Consider the following 27,985-nt stretch of genomic DNA (forward strand, 5'->3'; position numbering starts at 1 on the left):
AGAGAGGTAAAAATGAAAACTTAGAGAGAATCTTTCTAAACTTGCAGAAAGCACCATGCAGATTGAAATATAACACAGGCTAAAAACTAATCAAAATTTATTTAGGTAATAAAATTATACAGAAGCAATGGTAAATCAGATTTAAAAAAATGTCTTTCTTTCTCAGCAGTAATTTAAAGCTTTTTTCCCCCTCAAATTAAAATAACAAGCTCAAGTTTTTTTTTTGTAAATCCTCACTGTTGAGACCCAGCCTTGGATCTCTCAAACCTTTTCTTTATGGAATAAACTTCATCCTTTCGCATTTGAGCTACGTGAATGAACACAGCATGGAGGCAATATGAAAGAACACGAAATAATTGGTCTTTATCCCACTTGAGTCACACCCTCTAACAATTCAGAGCTGGATTCTGTGCGCATGTCTCAGGGTCCCCTGTTCTTCCTACTGCTGTCCTGTGATGAGAGGAGTGGACTAATATAAGGAATAAATAAAGTTACTGATCTCTTGCCATGTTCCATTGTGACAGTTATAGTTTATTTTAAGGCAACAGCTTCCATCAAGGGCTTGTTGACAGATCCCATTGTAAATGTTGGGCCTGAACATCACTGGGCTCTAAAACCACACACCACAATGTCAAGTGATGAGGCTTTCTGCATGGAAAGAGAGGAACTAGAAAGACTGAACAGTCACAACTCATTTCCTTTGCTTTTGTTTTATTAAAGTGATTCATTATTACAAGTACTCACTGCCAGTGTTACTCGAGTGTTTTATTTCCCCATTCTTTCTCTCTCCACTTTGCTTGCTCTGTTCTTTCTCTCTTTCTATTTATTTTGTTCTCTCCCTTTTTTTTCGCTTCTTTCTCTGTCTCTATCTCACTCTTACCTCTTGAGTTAGAAGGTTGTGATTTTCACTCTCACTCCAGAGACTTGAGCACAAAAATCTCGGCAGGCGTTCCCAGTGCAGAAAGAAGGAATGCTGCACTGTCAGGATTACCATTTTTCATTTTCAGATGAGGGGTTTTGATAGAGTAGAGAGGGATAAACTTTTTTTTTTACTGTATGGAGAATCAATAGCCAGAGGGGAAAGATTTAAGATAATTGGCAAAAGAATCAGAGGTGGAGATAAGACATTTTCTTACACAGTCAGTTGCGATCTGGAATGTGCTGTCTGAAAGGGTGGTGGAAGCAGATTCAGTAATAACTTTCCAAAGGGAATTGGATAAGTACTTGAAAGGGATGAAAGAGTAGAGGGACTGGGGCTAATTGGTTAGCTCTTTAAACGTGCCAGCATAAGCATAATGCACCAAATGGCCTATTTGCAAAAGAGCTATGATTCTAACGTTATAAGTGCCATAGGGGGGACTTTTTTTAAATAGTCACTCATGGCACAGAGGCTGGACGATTGAAGCTTTTACACTGTCAGGAGTTAAGAACTGTAGCAACAGGAAGTGGTCATTAGGTTCTACAAGGCCAATGCTAATTTTAGCCTGAATATCACATGAGCCAGGATTTCCTTCAGATACCCATCTGAAAAACATCAGCAGAAACTCAGATTGTTCTCACTAGAGCGACGGAGATAGAAGTTTACAAAATTATGAGTGGCATGGACAGAGTAGATAGAAGCTTTTTCCCAGGGTGGAAGAGTCAATTACTAGGGGACATAGATTTAAGGTGAGAGGAGAAAACTTTAGAGGAGATGTGCGGGGCAAGTTTTTTTACACAGAGGGTAGTGAGTGTCTGGAGTTCACTGCCAGAGGAGGTGGTGGAAGCAGGTACGATAGTGGTGTTTAAGAAGCAGCTTGATAAATACATGAATAGGAAAGGAAAAGAAGGATATGGACCCCAGATGTGCAAAATGTTTTAGTTGACAGGCAATATGATCGGCGCAGGCTCGGAGGACTGAAGGGCCTGTTCCTGTGCTGTACTTTTCTTTGTTCTTTGACATGTTTGCTCAGATGGCATCCTGGATCAGATCAGCGATTTGCTGTTCATGGACCCAAAAGTGCCATTTAGGAAGAGCAATTAATCAACCCCACATTGAGAGAAAAGGAAGTTGCATTTACATAGCGCTGTTCATGACCTCAGGATGTCCCAAAGTTTTTCACAGATATTGAAGTCCTTTTGGAGTATCATCACTGTTATAACGTAGGGATCATGGAAGTTAATTTGCTGCTTTAACCATTCCTATATCATCAAGAGAAGCTGTGGATGGAAAGGTGGAAAAGTGCAACTCACAGGACGATGCCATGGCAGACTTGGGAATAAGAGGAGGCTATTCAGCCCCTTGAGCCTGTTCCATTATTCAGTTAGATCAACGCTGATCTGTACCCAAGAAGATGTGCTTTGCTCAATGTGCACTCTCTTGACTGCCATTATCCATGTGCTGATGTTACTCACGACAAGAGGTTGTAGTGGAAGATTAATCCAGGCTTGTCCTTTAGTTCAAGCTGGTTTATTTTCAAGATAACTCCTCAGTGCTGCTGACTTCCAAATAGCTTCCACACAGTGTTCCAGCTGTATCTTTTTATTCTGTTTAGATGGGATAATCAATGCCGATCACCTGTTTAACTAGCAATTGCCGCATTGACAGATTCCCCTCTTCTTTTTTTGAAATTAAAACTTTGAAAAAAATTCTTAAAGAACGTTTTATTTTAAACAAACAGAAGGAAATAACGTCACATCTGTAATTCCCGTTTTTCTTTTACCAAATATATGTAAACAATTATAAAACAAAAAAGTTTTTTTCCCATTGCATCATTATAACATAAGACATGCCTCTTCCAATACATTTAATACATATTCTAACTGAATAATGGAACAGGCTCAAGGGGCTGAATAGCCTCCTCTTATTCCCAAGTCTGCCATGGCATCGTCCTGTGAGTTGCACTTTTGTCTGTCCACCTTTCCATCCACAGCTTCTCTTGATGATATACGAATGGTTAAAGCAGCAAATTAACTCCCATGATACACTTAATACATTTAATAATTTCTTAGAGCAGGCACTTATTTTTGTAAAACAGTCTGATAGCCGGTGACTTGAGTCAACCCTTTGTATCTTAGAGATCTCTCTTCTCTCTAACATTTCTGGTCTGTTCTTAGCCTTTTCTCAGTGACGTTTTTTGTGGAATGAACGTTGTCCTAAAGAGACCGATTATCAACATAATGCTTTATGGGCAGACCTTTCCCACATTGCACCTTTATATAATATTTCTGTCAGTATATTGAATAAGTGAAGCCCCCATATCTAATGCTTCTACCAAAGCCAGTGTTTCAGCAGCTAAGGTGCTTTTCACCACCCTTTTTATTTTCTTGGCCTCCCAAGCCAGCGGGCAATATTTATCACTCTTTCCCACCAAGAATATGATAAACCCTGCTGTGCTAGAGTACCTATCTGGAAGATTGGCATGTGGAGCACCACTAAAAATCACCAACCTCATACCTTCTGGATCACCCAAGGCTGGAGTCTTGAGCACACATCTCTCGGAATGTAATTTTTTAAGTGGTTTATTTGCTCTCAGCACTTGCTCAACTGTAGCATGTTTGATCATGGTACTCAGCTCCAACACATCATAACTAGCGTCAGGCCTAGTCTGAGTGCACCAGTTCAACTGCCCAATCAAACTTCTCAACTGTTCTGTTTCTTCCTTGGTAGCAGGAACCTCTTTTTGTGAGTTATTGGGATATGATTAACATTTTCTAGATAAGATTGTTGATTCAATGTCACTCCTAACTTGCTCTGCTTAATGTCTAAACCTATCTATTTAAAGACCCCTGAAGCCTGACTTCTGACCAGGGATTCCTTCTTTAACTTCTCGATTCCCAACTGTTCAAATTCTACAGATCCTCCCCACAGGAAATCATCAACATGCACAATAAAGATTCCAGCTCGTTTCTCCTTATGGTACCAGTAGAACATTGTAGGGTCTGCCTTTAACTGAATGCAACCTGTTTACAACATGACAGGCCTCACAGAAAAATACCATACTCTTGACGCATCATTCAGTCCATAAACACTGTTATTCAATTTCCATAGCTTTCCTTCTACATCCCCAGCTTCTTTGGGTGATTTAAAAAAAAACTTCCTTTTGAAACTTCTCCCCCTGTAAAAATGCAGCCTTTATATCAATTGATTTGCGCTCCCAGGAATAGGATGCCAAAATAGCTAAAAATATCTTCAAACTCACCTTCCCTGCAGTAGGCGAGTCCACTCTGACATCCTGATCTCCTAGTCTCTCTTCAAAGCCTCAGGCTACTAATCTCGCTTTGGCCTTATATGTGCCATATGTGAGTACCTTTTCTGTATAGATCCATCTGAGAGATAAAGCTGGTTGTCCTTTGTCAGGCATTTCAGAATATACCCCAAATTCCTTCCAACTTTCTAACTCTTTCTGTTTGGCTTCCTTTATCAGCTTACTTTCCAATTTATTAGCAGCTACTAGAATCTCTCGGTCATAAGGACTTCTACTTCTATTGAGATTCCTAACTTGTGCTCTAGTCCTCGTTCTTGTTAAGCTACAGACTCTACTCACATTCCTCTCCCTTTCTGGACTGCTACTATATGATCTTTCTCCCATGCGAGCAGAACCCTGTTTGCAAGTCCATGATTTTTTTCTAGGGTCACGACCACTTTCTGGTCCACTGTCAGAACTCATACTGCACATTTTGGGTTTCCACATCTTTACCTCGGTTTGCCAATTGATAGGTCTTGTCTCCTGTCCTTCATCCTGCCCATTTAGCCAATGTTTGTATTTACCAGTGGCCTTCCCTGCTCTCCCTGCTATGATACTATGATAGTGGCATCTCTCCACACACTGGCCCCTTCTGGCATGCATGTTACCTTTGTTCCTACTTTGTGTAGTTGCCTTTTTGGATGAATATCGTCAGCCCTGTATCTGTCATCGTCTGCTCCTCATAACTACCCAGTGTATGTGTATGTGAAGTGCATGGTGCCTCCTCACGTTCTATGTCCTGTTCAGAACCTGTAAAGGTATTGCCAGTACCAATTAACTGTGAAGACTGTACCCTAACAGTTTGATTGCTGTGTTGCACGATTACTACTTTCCCATCACTCCCTATTACCTTGTCAGGTTTTTCCACTCTTTCTGGCCTTCCCTTTCATAATATACCATGTTTCTTAAATTGTCAGCAATAGTACACTTCTTTCCCCTCAGAGGATTGAGACAGAAATCTTCATATACAGCAATCAATCAGCAAAGCTTAACGTTCATCTGCTGCTACTATGTTAATCACAATAAGAGGTTGTAGTGGAAGAATTAATCTAGGCTGGTCTTTTGGTTCAAGCTGGTTTATTTTCAAGACAGCTCCTCAGTGCTACTGATTTCCAAGTAGCTTCCACACAAAGTGTTCCAGCTGTGCCTTTTTATTCTGTTTAGATGGGATAGTCAATGCCCATCACCCGTTTAACTAGCAGTTGTCTTTAAAAAGGCGATCGCCACATTGACAGCTGAGAGACTGACTTCCACAATCGCTCCAGCAGCCATCATTTTGTTTCACTTTTTTCTTTATCTCAAAGAGTAATTAACGCAGGAAAAAGTGTCCTCAACGAAGACCAAGCTGCTCGAGAAACAGTTTGCGTGGAGAAGGGCGATCGGAAGAACAGCACTGAAGCCAAGACAGTCAAATGTGATGGGAGGGCGCACAAGGTGAGCAAGGGCGTCGACAAATGGGTGAAAGCTGTCCAGCCCATCTTGCCTCACCCATCCATATAGAGCCTACACTGCCCCCACACCCCTCAGATTCCCCCCGCCCCAACACATCATTTCATCTATTTTCAAATGATTCCAGTGTTTCTTGACCCTTTGAACTTGCCTCTTCCTGGTTTGAGCCTTTGCTCCTTGACCAGTTGTCACCGTTCAGTTGTGTCTCAGTTTTATCTTTTGCTTCCTGTGTTTCTACCTTAGTCATGAGAGTATTTTGGCCAAAGTGTGAAAACAGTCGCTATAAATTAAATGATTTCAGTATCTGAAAGCCCAGATTTCGTATGCCATTCTGATCCTAATTGCTGATTTCCAGGATTTGAACTGGCCGGGAGATACTAAACCCGAAATCTGCAGGCTGAGCACTGGAGCGCTGATTCGGCACAACTTTCGCGGCGCAGTGTATGTGGGCTCCACACATCCACTTCCATCGAAGGGATGGTGTGCTCTGGTTGGCGCTTGACAACAGACAGGATGGCTCAGGCACTGAGGGACAGTATGCACAGGTTCTGTGATTCAGCCCTGGCAGTGCAGAGATGGAGGGATGCCCTGCACTCACAGTGGAGAATGATTCCACCTCTGCTCCTGTCCCCCTCTCCTGCTGCTGCTCAGCCTACCTCTGCTCCCGTCCTCCTCCAAACCAATGGGAACCTCAGCAAGGTGCCAATGACCAAGCTCCCCGTTTCTCCTGGTCACTCCCATAAAGTGTCCAATAAGCTGGAGAAGTGCAAGACAGTCTCTGAGGACTTCAGCTAAAAAGAGCATTTCTGGAATAAATGTTGCTGAAGTATTGGTGATGTCTTGTCAGTTCCTCAGAATGTTCCCTTCATGGCTGCAGCAACAATGAATGTGAAACGGCGAATATCCCATTTAAGTGACACCTGAAATTGAGATTTATGCCATGTTTACTCCCCAGTAGTTGGTCACCGTTAGGAGAGGGTGTTAGGAGCAGCACTGGCCACCAAAATGCCATACAATCTCTTTAAAGAGCGTCAGCAGGTGTCTTAAATGGTAACCAGCCCCTTAACAAGCTGCTGTTCCTGGCGCAAACATCAGCTCCATCACCAAGATAAAACCAAAATACTGCAGATGCTGGAAATCTGAAACAAAAACAGAAAATGCTGGGAAAACTCAGCAGGTCTGACAGCATCTGTGGAGAGAAAGACAGGGTTAACGTTTTGAGTCCATATGACTTCTTCAGAGCTAAAGAGAAGTAAAACTGTGATGAAATTTATACTGTTTAAAGGGAGGTGGAGCAGGTGAAGCTGGATAGAAGGCCTTGATAGGTGGGGGCAAGGGAGAGATCAACAGGGATGTCATGAACAAAAGGACAAGGGGGTGTTAATGGTAGTGGTAAGGGCTAAAGGAGGTGCTGGTAATGGCATTAAGCTCAGAAAGCAGAATTGATAATAGCAGGACAAGGGTAAGCACTCTGGAAAGAACAACATGATGGCCCTTGTGGGGGTGGGGTAGGGAGAGGGGATGGGAAAAAAGATTGGGAATAGGATAAAAGGTGGGGATAAAACAATAAAAATGAAAAATAAAAAATGAAAATGAATATTGAAAAAAGGGGATAAAAAAAGGGGTGGGGATGGAGGGAAGAGTGAAGCAACTGAAAGGAGTTTTTGGGCCCTTGGATGGTGAGGAGGGGGTAAAGGGGCAGGTGTTGCACCTTCTGCGGTTGCATGGGAAGGTGCTGTGGGAGGGGGATGAAGTCTTGGGAGTGGTGGAGGAGTGGACCAGGTTGCCCCGGAGGGAACGATCCCTATGGAATGCCAACAGGGTGGAGTGAAGTAAAGATGTGTTTAGTGGTGGCATCATGCTGGAGTTGGCGGAAATGGCGGAGGATGGTCCTTTGAATGTGGAGGCTGGTGGGGTGAAAAGTAAGGACAAGGGGGTCCCTATTATGGTTCTGGGAAGGAGAGGAAGGTGCAAGGGCAGAGGTGCAGGAGATGGGTCGGGCATGGTTGAGGGCCCTGTCAACGACAGTGGAGTCGGGGGGAGACCTCAGTTCAGGAATAAGGGAGACATGTCAGAAGCGCCATTTTGGAAAGTGGCAGCATTGGAACAGATGTGACAGAGGTTGCAGAGCTCTGGAGAAGAGTCAAAACGTTAACTCTGCCTTTCTCTCCACAAAAATCTGTTTTTGTTTCAGATTTCCAGCATCCGCAGTATTTTGCTTTCATCGTTTTGAACATCACAGCCAGACCTTCAAATATATCAGTGATGACTCAGCGGGCGGCACTCTCTCCTTGAGTCAGAAGGTTAGGGATTTGAGCTCAACCCAACAGGGGCTTGAGCCCATAATCCAGTCTGACACTCCCAGTGCAGTGCTAAGAGAGTGCTACACGGTCTGAGGTACCACCTTTTGGATGAGATGTTAAACTGAGACATTGTCTGACCTCTCATTGAGATGTAAAAGATCCCAAGGCACTATTCTGAAGACAAGCAGGGGAATTGGCAGGTCTGCCTGGTGTCTTGGGCCAACTAGCGGTGCTATATATATATAAAAAAATTCTGGTCCTTGTCACATTGCTGTTTGTGGGAGTTTACTGTGAGCACATTGGCTGCTGTGTTTCCTGCATTACAACAGTGACTCCACATGAAAAAGCGGGTTGGGAGGTTCTAAAGCTGAGATAGGCATTATAAAAAAAACCTTGTTTCAGATTGTAGTTAACACGATAAATGTGAATATAGATAGAGTTGAATTTCTAAAATGCCTTTAATAACCCTAGAATGTCCCACAGTACTTTACTGCCAATTAAGTACTTTTGAAGTGTGGTCACTGTTGTAACACAGGAAACATTTTGCACAGAGCAAGCTCTCACAAGCAGCAATGTGGTAAATGTTAAGATACTTGTTTAATAATGTTGCTTGAGGAAGATCAGATGCCAAGGAAGAGCCCATGTAATTTGTAATTCACCTTGTAAAATAAGTCGGTTCTTTGGTGTTGATCCTTGTTCTGCTATTAACACATTCTGCTTTCTTACCTTTGCTACTATTAGCACCTTCTTTAGTCTATAACACTGCCATTAACTCTCCCTTTGTCTTGTGACCATGACATCTTTGTCAATCTCTTCTGAGCTCTCACCAATCCCTGACCCTTTTTGCTCCACCCCCCTCTTAAACAGCATAAACTCCATGCTGCATTGTTCCAGTGAAGCCCAACACAAACTGGAGGGACAGCACCTCATCTTCCAATTAGGCACTTTACAGCCTTCCGGACTTAACATTGAGTTAACAACTTCAGACCATGAACTGTCTCCTCTATCTTCACCCCTTTTTAAATTTATTTTAATTTTTTATTTATTTTTATTTTTATTCATTGTTTTATCCCCTATTGAATCCCTTTTTCTACCCCTTGCGCCAACCACTGCCCCCTACCCCACCCCCAAAGAGCCATCAGTTCTATGTTGTTCCCTCACAAGTCTGACCCTTGTTCCACTATCCAGACATTCTGCTTTCTTACCTTTATGCCACTATCAGCACCTCCTTTAGCCTTTAACACTACCAGTAACATTCTCTTTGTCTTGTGCCCGTGACATCTTTGTCAATCTATCCTTAGCCCCACCTATCGCTGACCTTCCACCCAGCTTCACCTACTCCCCGGCCCCCCCCACCCCCACCCCTTAAACAGTGTAAAATCCATCACATTTCTGCTTCTCTTCAGCTCTGAAGAAGACTCATACGGACTTGAAATGTTTCTCTCTCCACAAATGCTGCCAGACCTGCTGAGTTTTTTTTCCAGCATTTTCTGTATTTATTTTGCGTTTCCAGCTCCCGGGGTGGCTTGCTTTTATGTTATTGGTCCTTTTCATGTCTTGTATCTCAAGGAAAGGGACGGACTTCAGTTCCATTACTGGGCACTGTTTGATGGCCACGCGGGGACAGATGCAGCTGTAATGGCGGCCAAGCTCCTTCACCTTCACATCTGCGAGCAGCTGCGAGGCATTGTCGACATCCTGCGAGATGGTGATGTCCCACCTCCCATCTGCCTCACCAGCAACGACGGGGCGGCGATGGGAACCGGTGCAAAGAGCCCCCAACATCAGGGGGACTGGGAACCCCCCACAGATAGTGAGTCACGATTCCTGCTGGAGAAGGAAATCTCACACGAGTATCTAGTTATCGGTGCAATAGAGAATGCCTTTCGACAGATGGTGAGCTTTGCTACAGCACCTTGCTCCCTCTTTGACCAATACTGGGGACTGGGGCTCTGCTCTTTTTTTTTGTTGTCACCTCCTCTCGTTCACTGGCCCTCACTATGGCTCAGCGGGTAGCACTGTTGCCATTGAGTCAGCGGGTTGTGGGGCCGAGTCCCGCTGCAGAGACCTGAGTGTAAAAATCTAGGCTGACACTAGACAGCACCGAGGGCAACCTGCACTGTCGGAGGTGCCATCTTTCAGATAAGTCGTTATTGAGGCCCTGTTGGCCCCCTCACGCAGATGTTTCTGCTTTTGATTGTCAGCTGGTCAGGCAGCATCTGCAGAGAGGGGAAAACCGAGTTAACCTTTCAGGCCTGTGGCTTGGGTGGCACTTGAACCCACAACCCTTCTGACTCAGTTTCAAGACTCACAGCTAAAACGCAAATAGGATTTGACTGTGAGCTACTTTCTCTGATCAACCTTGTGGGAATGTTTGTGTGCGAGGGGTTTTAGTTTGTCTCCGTAAATCTCCTTAATACAGACCTTGTCCACTTCACCTGACTCATTCAGAGAACAGTGTCTGATTTTTTTTTTCCCCTTTATTTTCTGGAGATGGTTTATGACTGCTCTCCCTGATAACTTCATCATCATCATGTCATGTGCGTTCTGCCTGAAGGCAGGTCCTCGGCTCATTCGCTGCTGCTGCTGATGACCCTGAGCCATTTTCTCCTCAGTTTGTGGGATCTTGCTGTGTGCAGATAGGCCACCACGTTTCCTACATTGCAACAGTGACCACAAGAATTCTTCATTGGTTGTAACGCACTTTGGAACAGCCTGAGGTTGTGAAAGGCATGATTCAAAATATGATGTATTTTTACTTTTACATCACTGTACTCAATCTCCATGAAGAAATGGGAATTGATGTGATACTGAGTAATCCCTGTTATGTGTGGTACTGAGAAAGGGGCCAACACTTTCAGGAGAGGCCAGGTTGGGGTTGGGGTGGGGGGGGTGTGGGGGGGTTGGTGAGGGTGGGGAGGTGATGGATTAGTTCTGAGGGTCTCTGTTCACAGGTTTGTGTGTGTGACCTAATGAATGGATCTTTTTACAGGATCAGCAGATTGAAAGGGAGCAGAGCTCGCGTGGAATGCTGGGTGGCTGTTGTGCATTGGCAGTTGTGTACTTGCTGGAAAAAATCTACATTGCAAATGCGGGTGACAGCAGGTATGAAACCCAACCCCCTACTGCCGATTAGATGGCGGCTTCATGCCACGCGGTCAGTTGGAGTGGACAGAGAGGGGTGATTGTAGAACCTGAGCTGCCTGCCACTTCTGCCTTGCTTAGGTCCGTGGTAGTGTGAATGGATAGCACTGTCTGAGAGTTAGAACGTTGTGGGTTCAGGTCCCGTTCCAGAGACTTGAACACAAAATCCAGACTGACATGCCCAGTGCAGTACTGAGGGAGTGCTACACTGTCCAGCGCGCACCCTTCGGAAGAGATGTTAAACCGAGATCCTGTCTGCTCTCTCGGGTGGTTGTAAAGGATCTCATGGTGCTTTTCGAAGAACAGTAGGGGAATTATACCCACTATCCTGGTAATATTTATCTCTCCATCAACATCACTAAAACAGGTTATCTGGTTGTTATTACATCGCTGTTTGTGGGGTCTTGCTGAAAACAAATTGGCTGCTACACTTCCTACAATACCAGAGTGATGACACATTGGCTGTAAGTTGCTTTGGACATCCTCAGTTCATGACAGGTGCTATATCAATTCTTTCTTAACTAGAATTTTGAATTTCTCGGTTGTGGTGACTGTTTATCTCATAGAAACACAAAAAATAGGAGCAGGAGTAGGCCATTTAGCCCTTTGAGCCTGCTCCGCCATTCAATATGATCATGGCTGATCCTCTATTTCAACGTCATACTCCTGTGCTCTCCCCATACCCCTTGATGCCTTTAGAGTCTAGAAATCTATCTATTTCCTTCTTAAATATACTCAGAGACTTGGCCTGCACAGCCCTCTGTTGGTAGAGAATTCCACAGGTTCACGACCCTCTGAGTGAAGAAGTTTCTCCTCATCTCAGTCCTAAATGGTCTACCCCATATCCTGAGACTGTGACCCCCCGGCCAGAGGAACTATCATCCCTGGATCCAGTCTGTCCATCCCTGTCAGAATTTTATATGTTTAAATGAGATCCCCTCTCATTCTTCTAAACTCCAGTGAATACAGGCCCAGTCGGCCCAACCTCTCCCTCATACGACAATCCTGCCATCCCAGGAATCAGTCTGGTGAACAAAAGTCAGCCATGTTGTTGTGGATCTGGTGTCACACGTAGGCCAGACTGGTAGATTTCCTTTTCTAAATGAACCAGATAGGTTTTTACAGCAATCAGTGACAGTTGTCATGGTCAGCAGTACTGAGACAAGCTTTACATTCCAGCTTTAATTAATTAAATTTAAATCCCACCAGCAGCATGGGATTTGAACCCACATCCCCAGAGCATTAGCCGGGGCCTCTGGATTGCTAGGGCAATGAAATTACCACTACACTGCCATCTCCCCACCTATGTTCTGTGGGATCTGACTGTGCTAATGGTTGCTGTATTTGCCTGCATGAGAAATAAGTGCAACCTTTGTGCAATCCTATGTGTTTAAGCCAGTGAGTTTAAGATGCACATCACTGTGAAAAATCTGCCAATTACTGGTGATATTGCTGAATATTTTGGTGGTCAGAGTGAATTACTTAAATTACAATCATGGACGGTCAGTTAAAGACTCTCTGCTCCATCCAGCCTGTCCTCCACAATTGTGATATGTTGTGTGCCACAATATATCCACTCACCCCACCCCCCTGCAACATCCCACATGGGAATCATGTGGTCTGGGAGAGACAAAAAGTACCAGGTAAAAATCCCATGTTAACTTTGTGGATGAAAATAATCTGGGAAATTCCTTTCTGATTTCCCCACCCCCACCCAGCCACCCCACAGCTGATCAAAACTAGACCAGTAGATCCCTCGGGCCTGATAGTTCCTGCTCTTCCGCAAGCTGATGCCTGGCTCAGGGAGATTGCCAATCCGGCTCTCGGTCGAAGGAACTCGGTCCGTTGGTGTCCAGCGCGCGGCAGCGCCTGTTCAAGAGGTTTGGGATTCCCTGGGAAAAGAGCAACTTTCTGATGGTCTAACCTGAGCCTTACACATCTTTAAAATCTGTTACGTTACTCGTTGCTTTCCTTTTTAATTTCAGGGCCATTTTAATCCGTAACGGGGAAGCTATCCCCCTGTCCAGTGAGTTCACTCCTGAATCGGAGCGGCAGAGACTGCAATATTTAGTAAGGAAGTATTTCCTGCTCTTCCAATTTCGCCTTCTGTATAGAACTGCGTTTTCATAAGCTTCCGTTTTGTTTTTGATGGGTACGTTATGGGGACAAAGGAAGATCTAACCATCCCTTTGATCAATCTTTCCCTCTCACGCTTTTCCCTGCCCCGACCCCAACCCCAACCTGGGTTGCTGATGAATGACCAGGATTTCCTACTCCTGGATCAGCAGTTCCAGCCGAGACATGCAAGAGTAAGGGCAGGCAGGATCCTGGAAGTGGAAGCCGTGATGCCTTGCCCAGTTCCGGAACGTTGGCCGTGTATCAGCTGGGGTTCAGTGTGTGGCCCTGTCTCGCCTCTGAGGCGGAAGGTTGTGGGTTCAGGTTCCACTCCAGAGACTTGAGCGCAGAAGTAAAGGCTGTGGCGCAGCAGTGCCAGTACTGAGGGGGTGCTGCCCTGTCAGAGGGGATCCCTCACTAGTTTGAAAACACAATGCCCCGGCCAGTATTTTGAGGGAGGACAGGGGAAGCTACTCCCGTTAGCCTGGCTAATATTTGTTCCCCAGCCAACATCACGGAAAGCAGATCTACCCGGTCATCATCACATTGCTGTTTTGCGGGAGCTTGCTGTGCACAAATTGGTTGCTGCACTTCCTACATTACAACAGTCATTATACTTCAAAAATATTTCATTGACATAAGGCACTTTGGGAGATCCTGAGGTCATGAAAGGTGCTATGTAAATGCAAGTTTTTCATTCAATTTGGAGAGAGAACTGGTTAATCATTAGGAATTATTCCCTACCCCCAAAGACCAGTTTGTAGCACGCTCTAGGCAGTCAACCCAATTCACTGCAGCCTAGGACTGCCCTCAGTACCTACGTTCTGTCTATCTGTCCAGCTGTCTCGGTCCTCTGGCTGTAGACTGTCTGAGAGCCACAGGTTTGGAAATCTGTGTGCGCGTGTCTTTCTTTCATCAAATCCCATTTATCTATCACCCACAGTGCTCGCTGATCTACTTTGGTCCCCGTCTAATACCACCCCCATTTAAAAATTCTCACCCTTGTTTTCAAATCCCCCCTGTGGCCTCGTCCCTCCCCATTCTCAAACCTCCTATAACCCTCTGAGATTTTTGCGCCCTTCCAATTCTGGTCTCTTGAGCCTGACTGATTTTTAATCACTCCACCATTGACAAACATGCCTAAGTTCTGGAATTCTCTCCCTGAATATCTCTGTCTCTCCACTTCTCTCTCCTCCTTTAAGGCACTCCTTAAACCCAGCTCTTTGACCGAGCATTGGGACACATGCCCTAATATGACCTTATGTGGCTCGGTGTCAAATTTTGTTTGATAATTGCTCCTGTGTAGCGCATTGGGATGCTTTTGTATGTTAAGGGCGCTATTTAAATGCATGTTGTTATTGTTCAGGGATATTTACAGCCGCATCTCCTTGGAAACGAGTTCACACATTTGGAATTTCCCAGGAGAATCCAGCATCGGGAAATTGGACGTAAAATGTTGTTTCGGGATTACAGCATGACTGGCTGGTGAGAGGCCACTTAACCATCGTCGACCAGTAATTGGGGGCGGGGAAGGGTTGGTGGGTTGTGGGGTGGGGGTAGGGAGAAAGGGGGACGATCGTGAGTTGGGACAAGCACAAGTGTTGTTCTTGGCAAGTGTCTATGTGCGTGTTTGTGGGGAGGCAGGAAGGCCTCAGAGGGTGAGAAGGGAGATGAAAAAGCTGCAGAAAAGTTTTGGGGTGAGGGTTAGGTTAAGCAGGGTCCCTGCTACAATGCATCTCACTGAATATGCTCAAACCCCGAGTCTTGGTGGAAACTCGAGCACAGGGACCTGATGGAGAGATGGACAAAAGGGGAGGTGTGAAGAGCGAGGCTGGGGAGGAACAGCTTTGGGCAATGAACGGGGTGCGAATCTTCATAGATTCACACTTTGTCCTTCAACAACGAATTCAGGGAGATGATGAGACTTGAGAAAGGATTAAGTGCCAGTAAGGTCTGTCACTCATTCTATTTTACTCAAGGTGCCCTGATATTGAAGATAATAGCAGCGAGGAAGTTACACAAAACCTTTAAAAAATAATACATTGGTTAGACCCCATTCTGGGCTTCACACTTTAGGAAGGATGTGAAGGCCTTGGAGAGTCTGCAGAGAAGATTTACCAGAATGGGACCAGGGCTGAGGATGTGGAGTGATTGGAGAAGCCGGGACAGCAGGAAAAGATAATAAGAGATTTAATAGATTTGTTCAAAATCACGAGAGGTTTGACAGAGTAAATAAGAAACTGTTTCCACTGGCTGTAGGGTCAGTAACCAAAAGACACCTTCAAGATAATTGGCAAAACAACCACGGGCACGATGAGGAAACGTTTTTTTTTCTACACAGTGAGATGTTATGTTCTGGAATGTGCTGCCTGAAAGGGCGGTGGAAGTGCATTCAGTCATAACTTTCAAAAGGGAACTGGATAAATACTTGAAAAGAAAAAAACATTGCAGGGCTGTGGGGAGAGAGCCAGGGGGTGTTGGCTATGGGTGGATGAGCTAGGGACTGGGACTAATTGATAGCTCTTTCATAGAGCTAGCACAAGCATGATGGGCCAAGTAGTGTTTGTTCTGTGCTTTCAGATTCTGAGAATCTTCCATCCTTGCAAAAATTCAGACACTCGTCTACAGCAGCAACTCCAATCTTATCCTTTAGCACACTACCCTCTAACGCAGAGGAATCTTTCCTAATTTAATCGCATCTTTATTACAACCTCCCTCTCCCCTTCTTCCTAAAGGGCCTACAAGACTATAGAGGAGGATGATCTGAAGTTCCCGTTGGTGTATGGTGAAGGGAAAAAGGTAAAGGATTGGAGAGAAATCAGTTGGCGAACAGTGTAAATCATACAAGTCCTGGAGAGACCTGCTCCGCATGTGTTTGGCCCAGGCCTATGTATGAAAGAAACAACAAACCTGCCTTTATATGGTGCCTTTCACATCCTCGGGACACCACAAAGGCATTTCACAGCCAATGAGGTATTGGTTTTCTCGCATAACCAGCGAGAACACAATCTCTCTGTTGTAGCTGTATAAACTAAACGGTACAATATTAAAGAGGCACAGGAAGAGAAAGTCTCAGGTTTGTGTACACCAATCTTTGAAGATGCAGTACAAGTTAAGAAAGCTGTTAAAGCGTGTTCACAGGGCTGAAGGAAAGAACAGAGGGAATAGGACTAATTCGACAATTTTTAACAGAGAACCAGCATTAGCATAATGGGCTGAATGGCCCCTTCTGTGCTGTAACATTCCATAAAATTACCAGACAATCTCTTTGCTGGGATTGAGGGATAAAATTTGGTCAGGATGCTGATCTTTAAGTAGCAATCCATTGCATCTGCTGTGAAATGGCAGATCCAGCCTCAGTTTAATGTCTCATCCAATTAATATAGTTAACCTGATGGCTGGAACATCTTATTTGATGTATGTGGATTGATTAACAGTAATGTAGGCAACTATGATTAACTTCAGGAAAATGCAATCACAAGGTCTGAGCACCGTTGCTTAACATCTCTCTTCCCAGGTTTCTAAACTGTTAATATCTTGGTTTGTTCACTCCACTTTAAAACATTAACCACGTGACTGACTTTTTGAGCTCTTGAGTGTGTAAACACAATTCACAGCGATGGAATGGAGAAAGCATCATTTTGGTTACATACAAGGATCCTCCAAGATGTGATGTGGGCATGCTCCTGTTGCTAATTGTTTGCAGACTCAAGAGGCTAGACAAGTGGTTTATGTCACCGTGTGGTTTAGATCTACAAAGTGCAGAAGCTCAGTTGTTCATTTCAGACGGCCCTGTTTCTTTATGAAGAGTCCATAGGAAAACCTAATCATAGAACCAGACCATTCAGCCCATTGTGCTTATGCTGACTCTTTGAAAGAGCTATCCAATTAGTCTCATTCCGCCTGTTGTTTTTTTTCCTTTTCAAGTATTTACCTAATTCGTTTTTGAAAGTTATTTTGGAACCTGCTTCCACCACCTGTTAATTCCAGATATAAGAAATGTCCACATTAAAAAATGTTTCTCCTCCTCCCCTCTCTCAGGTTCTTTTGTCAATTATTTTAAACCTGTGTTCTCCGGAAAATGTCAGGAATAGGAGCAGGAGTAGACCATTCGGCCCGTCGAAACTGCTTTGCATTCAATATGATCATGGCTAATCTTGGGTTTCAACCCCACTTTCCCGCCTGCTCCCCATTTCCCTTGATTCCCTGAGAAACCAAAAATCTGTCTACCCCAGTCTTAACTGTATTCAATGACGGAGCATCCACAATCCTCTGGGGCAGAGAATTCCAGAGATTCACAACCCTTTGAGTGAAGAAATTTCTCCTCAGCTCAGTCCTATGTGATCAGCCCCTTATCCTGAAACTGGGCTTCCTGGTTCTAGATTCCCCAGTCAGGGGAAACCACCTGTGTCTACTCTGTCAGACCCCTTCAGAATCTTTTATGATTCAATAAGATCACCTTTCATTCTTCTAAACTCCCGACAGTATAAGCCCAATTTACACATTGCCTCATCATAGGACAACCCTCTCATCCCAGGGACCAATCAGTGAGCCTTCACTGTACGGCCTCCAATGCAATTGTATCCTTCCTTAAACATGGAGAGAAAATTGCACACAGTATTCCAGATGTGGTCTCACCAAAACCCTGTACAATTGTAGCAAGATTTGCTTATTCTTGTACTCCAACCCTCTTGCAAATAAAGGCCAATGTCAAATTTGCATGTACCTGAATGCTAACTTTCTGCGTTCCTTGTACAAGTGCACCAAAGTCTCTCTGAACATCAACATTTACAAAAAAAATTGCTGCTTATTCTTATGACCAAAGTGAATAACCCCACACTTTACCACATTATACTCCATCTGCCATCTTCTTACCCACTCACATAACCTGTCTATATCTCTTTGCAGCCTCTTTGTGTCCTCCCCACAGCTTTCATTCCCATCTAGCTTTGTATCATCAGCAAACTTAGATACGTTACTCTCTATCTCTTTGTCTAAGTTGCTAATATAGATTGTAAATAACTGAAGCCTCAGCACTCACCCTTGCCACACTCCCTTAGTCAAATCATGAAAGTGACTCATTTATTTGCCTCTTGCCTGTTAACCAATGCCTCTGGCCTGTCTTTTCATTATGCTATGTAGCCTGGAATATTTATTTCCCAAACTTGTAACGTTGTAAAGGCTAATTTGATGGAAACCATTTATCTTTATTTGTGCCACTGGTTCATCTATTTTATTGAGGGTAGTCATGCGCACTCCAGTAAAGAGCCTTTAATTTTATATTTTTTTCACTACTATTCCCTGCATGGATCTGACTTGCTGATGCACTATTACCATTAAACTCTCTGTTCCTTCCTACCTCTCCTGCCTTGCCTTTTCCTGTCTTGTCTTTACCCACATCACGATGCTGTTCTTGACTTTTCTCTTTGGATTTATGATTTTCCATTCACCCATCCTCATGCCTCAGTTAGTTCTGCAATTCTCCAGGACACTGTTCCCAGCCCTGTTTAAGTGGAGTCCATCCCAATGGAACAGTTTCCTCTTTCCTGAGTACTGGTACCAATGCCCCATGAATTGAAGCCCCTTCTTTCTTCACGGTCTTTCTTCCTGACCCTCCTGCTAGGGGAAATAGTTTCTCACTGTCTAATCAAAACTGCTCATAAATCTGCAACAAAAACGAAAATTGCTGGAAAAACTCAGCAGGTCTGACAGCATCTGTGGAGAGGAAGACAGGGAGAGTTAACGTTTCGAGTCCGTATGACTCTTCATCAGAACTAAAGAGGCCTGCTGAGTTTTTCGAGCAATTTTAGTTTTTGTTTCAGATTTCCAGCATCTGCAGTATTTCGCTTTTGTCATAAATCCGCACACCTCTATTAAATCTTCCCCTTAACCTGCTCTGCTCTAAGGAGAACAATCCCAGTCTCTGCACATAACTGACCCCTCAATCCTGGTATCATTCGAGTAGCCAATTTGTTTAATTTGCGCATCCAGTGATCAGTGTTTGGTGGCAGGAGTACTGACTGGTGAAAATGTGTTGTTTTTTTTTGAAGGGTGTGTTTTTTGACCCTTGTTTTTTTTTGTTGATGGTTTACGATTTTGCCTGTAAAAATGCCTGTTCCAATAGTTTAGCCTGTGCACTACCAATTAAAACGGAAATGTGTGAGACCAACACTTGACTAATGCCTGTGAAGCACACCAATAAAATTAAGCCATTGTGTTTTATATTGAACAGAAATACCTAACAACTGCGAGCTGCAGCTGGTCAAATTCTGTTTTGGTTTAATTAAGCTTTGCTGTTCGATAAATTAGGATGAAATTCCGATGTGCATTGTTAAGGACAAAAGAAAGAGCCTGGATTGTACATAGCTTTACTCTCTTGAAAAATAACATAATGACCTTGGCAAATTTTGTTTAAGATTTCCCCTTTTTGAAAGTGAGGGAGAATGTGATAAGCACCCCTGGAGATCTGCAAATTGGGCAGTTTACCAGGACTAGGGGCTTCATTGTTGAACCTGGGAATGCTATCTAGTAGGCAGCAGAGGTTTTCAGTTTATTATGAGACCCAGTTTATGCAAACTACTGTCTGGCCAAAAGTGTTGGGGAACATCGCAAAAGGTAACACTTCCTCTACGTCAAAGAACAAGCAACATATTTAGCACAGCCTCTTGGGGTTTACACTGGTAAATGTGAATTAATAAGGCATTGACTTATTGACATTGTCCCCACCAGGCTCGTGTCATGGCAACCATTGGGGTTACTCGTGGGCTGGGAGATCACAACCTGAAGGTGCACTGTTCCGATATCCATATCAAACCTTTCCTGTCTTGCGTACCAGAGGTGAGAGCCAGCAACGGTACTTATCAAAAATGTCAATCTTTTCTGGAGGAAGGAGTTAGTCGCTTCAGGGTTATCCAGTAGATACAGAGAGACTTTGAAACTATTGAGGGTTTTTTGTTTCTCGTCCAACATTAGGCTGAAGGGGGAGTAGAATAAACACAGAGCAATGGGTTGATCGTGGCATGAGTTCCATTCGCTTTGCTGATCAGAATTTTATAGAGTCTTCTGGCTCAGTTATTTAAGGGGAGGCAGTGGCATAGTTGTATTGTCACTGGACTGGTATTCTAGAGACTCTGGGGACCCGGGTTTGAATCCCACCACGGCAGATGGTGAAATTTGAATTCAATAAAAATCTAGAATTGAAAGTCTGATGATGGCTACGAAACCATTGCTGTAAAAACCCATCTGGTTCACTAATGCCCTTTAGGGAAGGAAATCTGTTGGCCTAGATGTGACACTAGGCCCACAGCAATGGTTCTTAAAATGCTCTCTGAACAAGGGTAATTAGGGATGGGCAATAAATGCTGGCTGGCAATGCCAATATCCCATGAATGAATTTTTTAAAAAAAATTCTAAGCTAGCATTTTTGTTTCAACAAACAAACAGATTGTTCTGTGGGCCAAAAACAGAGCCCCCCCTCCCCACAATGCACCACCAATCCCAACCCCAATCTGCCCCTTTCCTGGTGTATGCATTACTATTTCATTCTGTATCCCTGAGAGTCACTCCACCTCAGTCAGGCTGTGTTGAATCAGCGCTTTATGCATGGAACAGAGCAAATCCCCCTACCCCAGTGCACACCATCGGGGCTCAGTGCTATGGTGGAAGAGCCAGCACAGCTCTTATAGAACTGTTCCCTGTCTGTGACTTATATAAATTCAGCAAAACCCCTCTGGTGTAGCCTACCTGTATTATATACAGGGAGAGCATGGATTAGGTACAGAGTAAAGCTAGAAGTCATAGATATAAGTTAGCCATTAATAAATCCAATAAAGAATTCTTCATCTAGAGAAAGTTGGACAAACACATGAGAGATAAAGGCTGTTTTGATGAGACGCAGTAGAGAGTATATGTGTAGAGTGTAAACGCTGGCAGAGATCTGTTGGGCCGAATGGCCTGTTTTTTTTTGCGCTGTCAATACTATGTAACTGATGTCACTCGGGCGTTAGTTCAATAAAAGCAAACCTCAGTTGTTCCCTTGGCAGGTGAAAGTGTATGATGTTACAAAGCATGAACATGGAGTGAATGATGTGATAGTGCTGGGGACAGATGGACTGTGGGATGTAGTCTCGGACCGAGAGGTAGCAGACGCGGTCATCGGCGTTCTCTCCGACTGCGAGCCTGACGATCCGAACAGGTTAGTGGGGTTGATCGGGTTTTCTTAAAGTTTCCTCTAAATGATCTCCCTGACAGACTGAAACACGGAAATCCAGGGGCACATGGAAATAGAAAGGAAGTTGTGCAAAAGGTTTCAACAAGCTTGCATTCATATAGCGCCTTTCACAACTTCAGGATGTCCCAAAGCGCTTCCTGGTCAGAGGTTTTTGAACAGCATTCACTATCTTAGGAAACGCAGGAGTCAATTTAAGTACAGTAAGATCCCAGAAGTTGCAATGGCCAGGTTACCTTAGTAATGCTGCTTTGGTGATGTTGGTTGGGTGATAAATGTTAATGCTGGGTTACCAAGGAGACCTCCCCATTCTGTTTCTAGTCGGGTCATAGGATCTTTTACATGCACCTGAGGGGACAGACAGGGCATCGCTTTAATGTCTCATCCAAAGGAAGGTATCATTGCCGATGTCCTCACTGACAATTTTCTAATAGTAGATTTGGTTTTCGTGTACGAAAATTATGAGGATAGTCTGGCCATTGTGTCATTGCAGCTTGTGGGATCTTGCTGTGCTCAAACTGACTGCTGCGTTTCCTAAGACAGTGACTGCTGTTCAAAATCTTAATTGACTAGGAAGCACTTTGGGATGTCCTGAGGTTGTGAAAGGTGCTATATAAATGCAAGCTTGTTGAAACTTTTTTGCACAACCTCCTTTTTATCTCCACGCGCCCCTGGATTTCCATGTTCCAGCCTGTCCACTGCCCTGCATCATCTAACCGGCAGAAATATTCTGCTTCACCTCGCGTTCTTACATCAGAGTTCAGCTGCTTAAGGTTTTGTTTTAACCATGCACCTATTTAGGAGCATAGCAATGGGAGGAGGCCATTCAGCCCCTCAAGCCTGTTCCTTCATTCGCTTAGATCATGGTTGATCCCAGTTACTCATCTTTTCTCTGTAACCCTAAACGCCTTTGCATAACAAAAATAACATACAGGGTTCATATTTGGCATCTTCCCGGCATCAGAAAGCAGTGCCTGGCAAATAATCACATAAAGCTTGAGGCTCCCTGCAACCAGTTAGAATTACAGGCCACAGCTTCATACCACACAGGAGGAAGCCATTTGGCTCATCACGCCTGTGGCAGCTCTCTTTGAAAGAGCTGTCCAATTAATTGCAATCACCGCCTTACCTTCCCCCCCCACCCCCGCCCTGCCAATTTTACCATTGAGGTATTTATTCAACTCCCTTTTAGAAGTTAATATTGAATCTGCTTCCACGCCACCACCTTCCAGACAGCGCATCCCAGATCAGAACAACTTGCTCATTTCTTATTCTCTCTCCCTGCTTTGCCGCCCCCCCCCCCCACCCCACACAACCGGTTCTTTTGCCAATCATCTTCAACCCGTCTCTTCTCATTTCTGAGCCTCCTGCCAATGGAAACAGCTTCTCCTTACTCTATCAAAACTCTTCAATCTCAATCACCTCTGCTCGCTCTCCCTGTAACCTTCTCTACCCTGAGGACAACAATCCCAGCTTCTCCCGTCTCTCTTCGTAACTGGAACCCCCCCACCCCTGGCCCCATTCCAGTCTTCAGTGTCCCGCCGATTGAAGCTGCCTCTCTTCACCTGAGCAATCTAACAATTCGGCTGGGAGGAAGGAAGACCTGCATTTATGTAGTGCCTTTCAGAGCCTGAGGATGCTCCGAGGCGATTTGCAGCCAATGAAGCGCAGTCACTTAGTGCGGAAATTGAGCTGCTGCTGCAGGTAGCGGTCGAATCAAATAGTTTAGATGCTTTCAAGAGCAAGCTGGGTGAGTGTGGGAGAGAAAAGGGAAGGAAAAGATATCCTGAAAGCCTGAGATGAGGTGGTTGCAATGGGAGGAATCTTGTGCTGGTGCTTACGCCCCTCACACACTAGATGGGCTGAATGGCCTGTTCCTTTACTGTACGTTTTATATAGTTGTGTGCAATTCTCTCCACAGGTTCACACTGGCTGCTCAGGACCTGGTGATGAAATCCCGTGGCATATTGAGGGAACACGGGTGGTGGAAGTCCGACGACAGGCTGGGTTCAGGCGACGATATCTCTGTCTTTGTTATCCCTCTGTACGGCCATACGTGAGCTGCTGTTGGACAGCGTCTTTCTGGAACTCTGTCAAGACTGACAATGGAGCTGTCTGCTTCTAAATACCCACCCAATCCCTGTGGCGGATTCTATTTTCTTTTTTTTTTTGCTCCTTTTTAATAAGCTTCCCCTATCCTCTCAAAATATAATCCTTCCCAGCAGAGGCATTGACTGAACAAGAAGAACTTGCATTTATATAGCACCTTTCACAACCTCAGGACGGGATGTTTCAAAGCTCTTTACAGCCAAGGAAGTGCATTTGAAAGGTAGACATTGCTGTGATGTAGGAAAGATGGCAGCCACTTTGTGCACAGCAAGCTCCCACAAACAGCAATGCTATAAATAACCGGATTTATTGTTTTTTAGCGATGTTGGTTGAGGGATGAATTTTAGTCCCGGTTCTTCAAAGTAGTGTTATGGGAGACATCCATCTGATGGGACAGACAGGGTCTCAGTTTAACACTTCATCCAATAGGCAGCACCTATAACATTGCAGCACTCCCTCAGTACTCAAGTCTCTGGAGTGGGTCTCGAACTGTCAGTGAATGTGCTACCCACTAAACCACAGCTGGCATATTTGAGGGTACTTGTGCCTGTAGGTCCTGTAGAGGAATCCTGTTTGTAGGATGTTTTGCACCCAATAGCCAAAATCGTATCCAGGCAAGGCTCCTGATCCGAGTACGATACCTTTTTGGATGATCATCCTGTCCCTGAGTGAGAGCTGAGATTTCAAACTGTCCTCCTGTACCTATCTTTTTATTTTTAACCTCTGGTTTCCAGCCTTTGAGAGAGAGAGAGATGTTTATGAAATAAAAATTTAATATGTTCTATAAACTTGAAATAAAAACAGAAAATGTTGGAGACAGACAACAGGCCCACTTGGTGTTGCCAACCCTCCAGAATTGCCCTGGAGCAAGCCAGTATTAAGGATTAAGCTCCTGGGGCAGCATTGTAAACATAACCCTGGTAGAAAAATCATAGCGGGCAATAACATATTTTCTATTTCTTTCAACACTTTAATAAGCTATCAAAATATTGAATGGAGGGAAAAGGCTGTTGGACAGACAGCGTAGTTGGAGACAGCAGATATGGGATATATCCCCCAGGAAGATCTCAACCAGAAATGAAAAGTCCAGTCTGGCTCTTCTTGGAAACTGTAGCTCTGTTGCTCTCTCTGCAGGTGCTGCCAAACCTGTCGAGTGTTTCCAGCACTTCCTGTTCTGATTTTCAGCTTCTGAAGTATTTTGCTTTTATACTTCGAACCAGAACTAGGAACCCCATGGTCCCCATTTTTTTTTTTAAAACCGTTGACCACTTTAATGCTTACACCTCACAAGCTAACTATCGGTGAAGTTAATTCTAGTACTTTTAACCAGTTGAACCCTCTGCCTTAGGGCAGCATCTAACTGTTAAGTAATTATTCGAGTGTCTTCACCCCACCTCAAGTTCCAATGCTGTTCATTCTGTGTGTGTGTGTGTGAAAGTGTAAATCCTTAATTAGAACTGGGAACGAACAACTCTCTGGATGAAACCACTTTGTATGCTGGCCACATGCATTACTAACATTTGTTCTTATATGAGAAATAATGAACCTTTAGAAGATCTTGGCAGACTGAAGTAGGTCGGGCATCAGTTGTGCGGAACCCTGTACGCCATCCAAGGGAACGACAGTCCCCTCTATGTATTTTTGGATCTCTTTCCAATGCTGAGTTTGTTGTTTTGGTTCATGACATTAGTTTTCCATCTGTGAGCAGATGAACAATTGTGAATAATATCTATAATCATAAAGTTATGAATAAGAATAATGAGCCACAACCTGTTCTACTGCCTCTTTAATTTACTAAGCGACGGAGCTGGCAGGATCAGACTGGACTCTAAAGGTGTCGAGGGGTATGGGGAGAAGGCGGGGGCACGGGGTTGAGACAGAGGATCAGCCATGATCATATTGAACGGCGGAGCAGGATCGAAGGGCTGAATGACCTACTCCTGCTCTTCGTTTCTATGTTTCTATGGGCTCTGGAGGTGCATGGATAACAGCAAAATACTGCAGATGCTGGAAATCTGAAACAAAAAGCAGAAAATGCTGGAAAAACTCAGCAGGTCTAACAGCATCTGTGGAGAGAGAAACAGAGTTAACATTTCGAGTCTGTACGTATGGACTTGAAGCGTTAACTCTGTTTCTCTCTCCACAGATGCTGCCAGACCTGAGTTTTTCCAGAATTTTTGCTTTTCTCTGCCTACATCTGCTGTGTTGTGTAAGGTCAAAGCCATTCACCCCCTCAAGCCTATTCCTGTTAAAGACAACCCCAGATTCTCCAATCCAGCTACATAACTGAAGTCTCTCATCCCTGGAACCATTCTTGTGAATCTTTTCTGCACGTTCTCAAAAGTCTTATGCAATACTCCAGTTGAGGCCCAACCAGTATTTCAGAAAGGTTCATCATAACCTACTTGTTTTTGTACTCCATACCACAATTTATAAATGTATTGAGTACGAAATCAGTTTGTTCTCTGATCTCTGCCAGGTTTTCACCATTTATACTCCTCTTATCAACTTGTATCAGCTTTTGAGAAATCCCAAATTATTGTCAAAAAATACAAATGTTTTTCAAAGAAAAGCATTGGAAACAAATGAAGAGGCCACTCAGTAGACTCACTGATGCTCAGTTTTGGCTCTGCTAGGGTTACTCAGCTCCTGACCTCATTGTAGCCTTGGTTCAAACATGGACAAAAGAGTTGAAATCCAGGGGTTAGGTGAGCGTGACTGCCCTTGACATCAAGGCCGCATTTAACCGAGTGTGGCATCAAGGAGCCCTAGCAAAACTGGAGTCAATGGGAATCGGGGGAAAATTCTCCACTGGTTGGAGTCATACCCAGCACAAATGGTTGTGGTTGTTGGAGGTCAATTATTTCAGCTCCAGGACATCACTGCAGGAGGTCCTCAGGGTAGTGTCCTTGGCCCAAACGTCTTCAGCTGTTTCATCAATGACCTTCCTTCCATCATAAGGTCAGAAGTGGGGATGTTCGCTGATGATTGCACAATGTTCAGCACCATTCGCTACTCATATACTGAAGCAGTCCATGTCCAAATGCAGCAAGACCTGGACAATATCCAGGCTTGGGCTGACAAGTGGCAAGTAACATTTGTGCCACAGAAGTGTCAGGCAATGACCATCTCCAACAAGAGAGAATCTAACCATCGCCCCTTGACATTCAATGTCATTACCATCACTGAATCCCCCACTATCAACATCCTGAGGGTTACCATTGACCAGAAACTGAACTGGACTAGCCATATAAATACTGTGGCTACAAGAGCAGGTCAGAGGCTAGAAAACCTGCAATGAGTAACTCACCTCCTGATTCCCCAAAGCCACCATCTGCAAGGCACAAGTCAGGAATGTGGTGATATACTCGCCACTTGCCTGGATGAGTGCAGCTCCAACAGCACTCAAGAAGCTCAACACCATCCAGGTGAAAGCAGCCCGCTTGATAGTAACATAGAAACCAGGAGCAGGAGTAGGCCATTCAGCCTTTCGAGCCTGCTCTGCCTTCAATATGCTCATGGCTGATCCTCTATCTCTAGGCCAAACTCCTGCTCTCTCCCCATACCTCTTGACTCCTTTAATGTCGAGGATCTTATCTATTTCCTCCTTAAATATATTCAGTGACTTGGCCCCCACAACCCTCTGTGCTAGAGAATTCCCACAGGTTCACTGCCCTCTGAGTGAAGAAGCTTCTCCCCCTCCTCAGTCCTAAATGGTCTACCCCGTAACTTGAGACTGTGACCCCCTGTCCTAGACCCCTAGCCAGAGGAAACTTCATCCCTGCATCCAGTCTGTCCAGCCCTGTCAGAATTTTATATGTTTAAATGAGGTCCCCTCTCATTCTTCTGAACTCCAGTGAATACAGGCCTAGTCGACCCAATTACTCATACGACAATCCTGCCATCCCAGGAAAGTGTCTGGTCAACCTTCGCTGGACTCCCTCTATGACAAGTATATCCTTTCTTAGGTAAGGTGATCAAAATGGCACACACTACTCCAGGTGTGGTTTCACCAAGGCCCTATACAACTGCAGTTCGGCATCCTTGCTCCTGTACTCAGGTCCTCTTGCACTGAAGGCCAACATACCATTTGCCTTCTTAACTGCTTGCTGCACCTGCCTACATACGTTCATTGACAGGTGTAGAAGGACACCCAGGTGCCAGTGTATATCAACATTTCCCAATCTATTACCATTTAAATAATTCCTTGCCATTCTGTCTTTCCCACCAAAATGGATAACTTCACACTTACCCACATTATACTGCATCTGCCATGTGTTTTCCCACTCACTCAAACTCTCTAAATCACCTTGAAGCCTCTTCACATCCTCCTCACCACTCACATTCCCATCTAGTTTTGTGTTGTCAGCAAATTGGCACCCCCATCCACAGACATTCACTCCCTCCACCAC

The 27,985-nt window shown here is 44.4% G+C and overlaps 1 protein-coding gene across 1 annotated transcript in view; it reads left to right on the plus strand.

Moving 5' to 3' along the window:
* The window catches only part of LOC121282595 (protein phosphatase 1H-like), a 37,983-nt gene extending 12,641 nt beyond the window's left edge, over positions 1–25,342 (plus strand). The window contains exons 2-10 of the mRNA XM_041196362.1: positions 5,531–5,660; positions 9,548–9,874; positions 10,971–11,083; positions 13,108–13,192; positions 14,604–14,722; positions 15,973–16,036; positions 19,967–20,074; positions 21,280–21,431; positions 23,386–25,342. Of these exons, the coding sequence (XP_041052296.1) occupies positions 5,531–5,660; positions 9,548–9,874; positions 10,971–11,083; positions 13,108–13,192; positions 14,604–14,722; positions 15,973–16,036; positions 19,967–20,074; positions 21,280–21,431; positions 23,386–23,524 (1,237 nt within the window). The 3' untranslated portion in view covers positions 23,525–25,342. The remainder of the gene's footprint in view (positions 1–5,530; positions 5,661–9,547; positions 9,875–10,970; positions 11,084–13,107; positions 13,193–14,603; positions 14,723–15,972; positions 16,037–19,966; positions 20,075–21,279; positions 21,432–23,385) is intronic.
* Positions 25,343–27,985: the final 2,643 nt, after the last annotated feature.

The sequence above is a fragment of the Carcharodon carcharias genome, chromosome 9 (assembly GCF_017639515.1).
Source record: "Carcharodon carcharias isolate sCarCar2 chromosome 9, sCarCar2.pri, whole genome shotgun sequence".
Taxonomy (NCBI): domain Eukaryota; kingdom Metazoa; phylum Chordata; class Chondrichthyes; order Lamniformes; family Lamnidae; genus Carcharodon; species Carcharodon carcharias.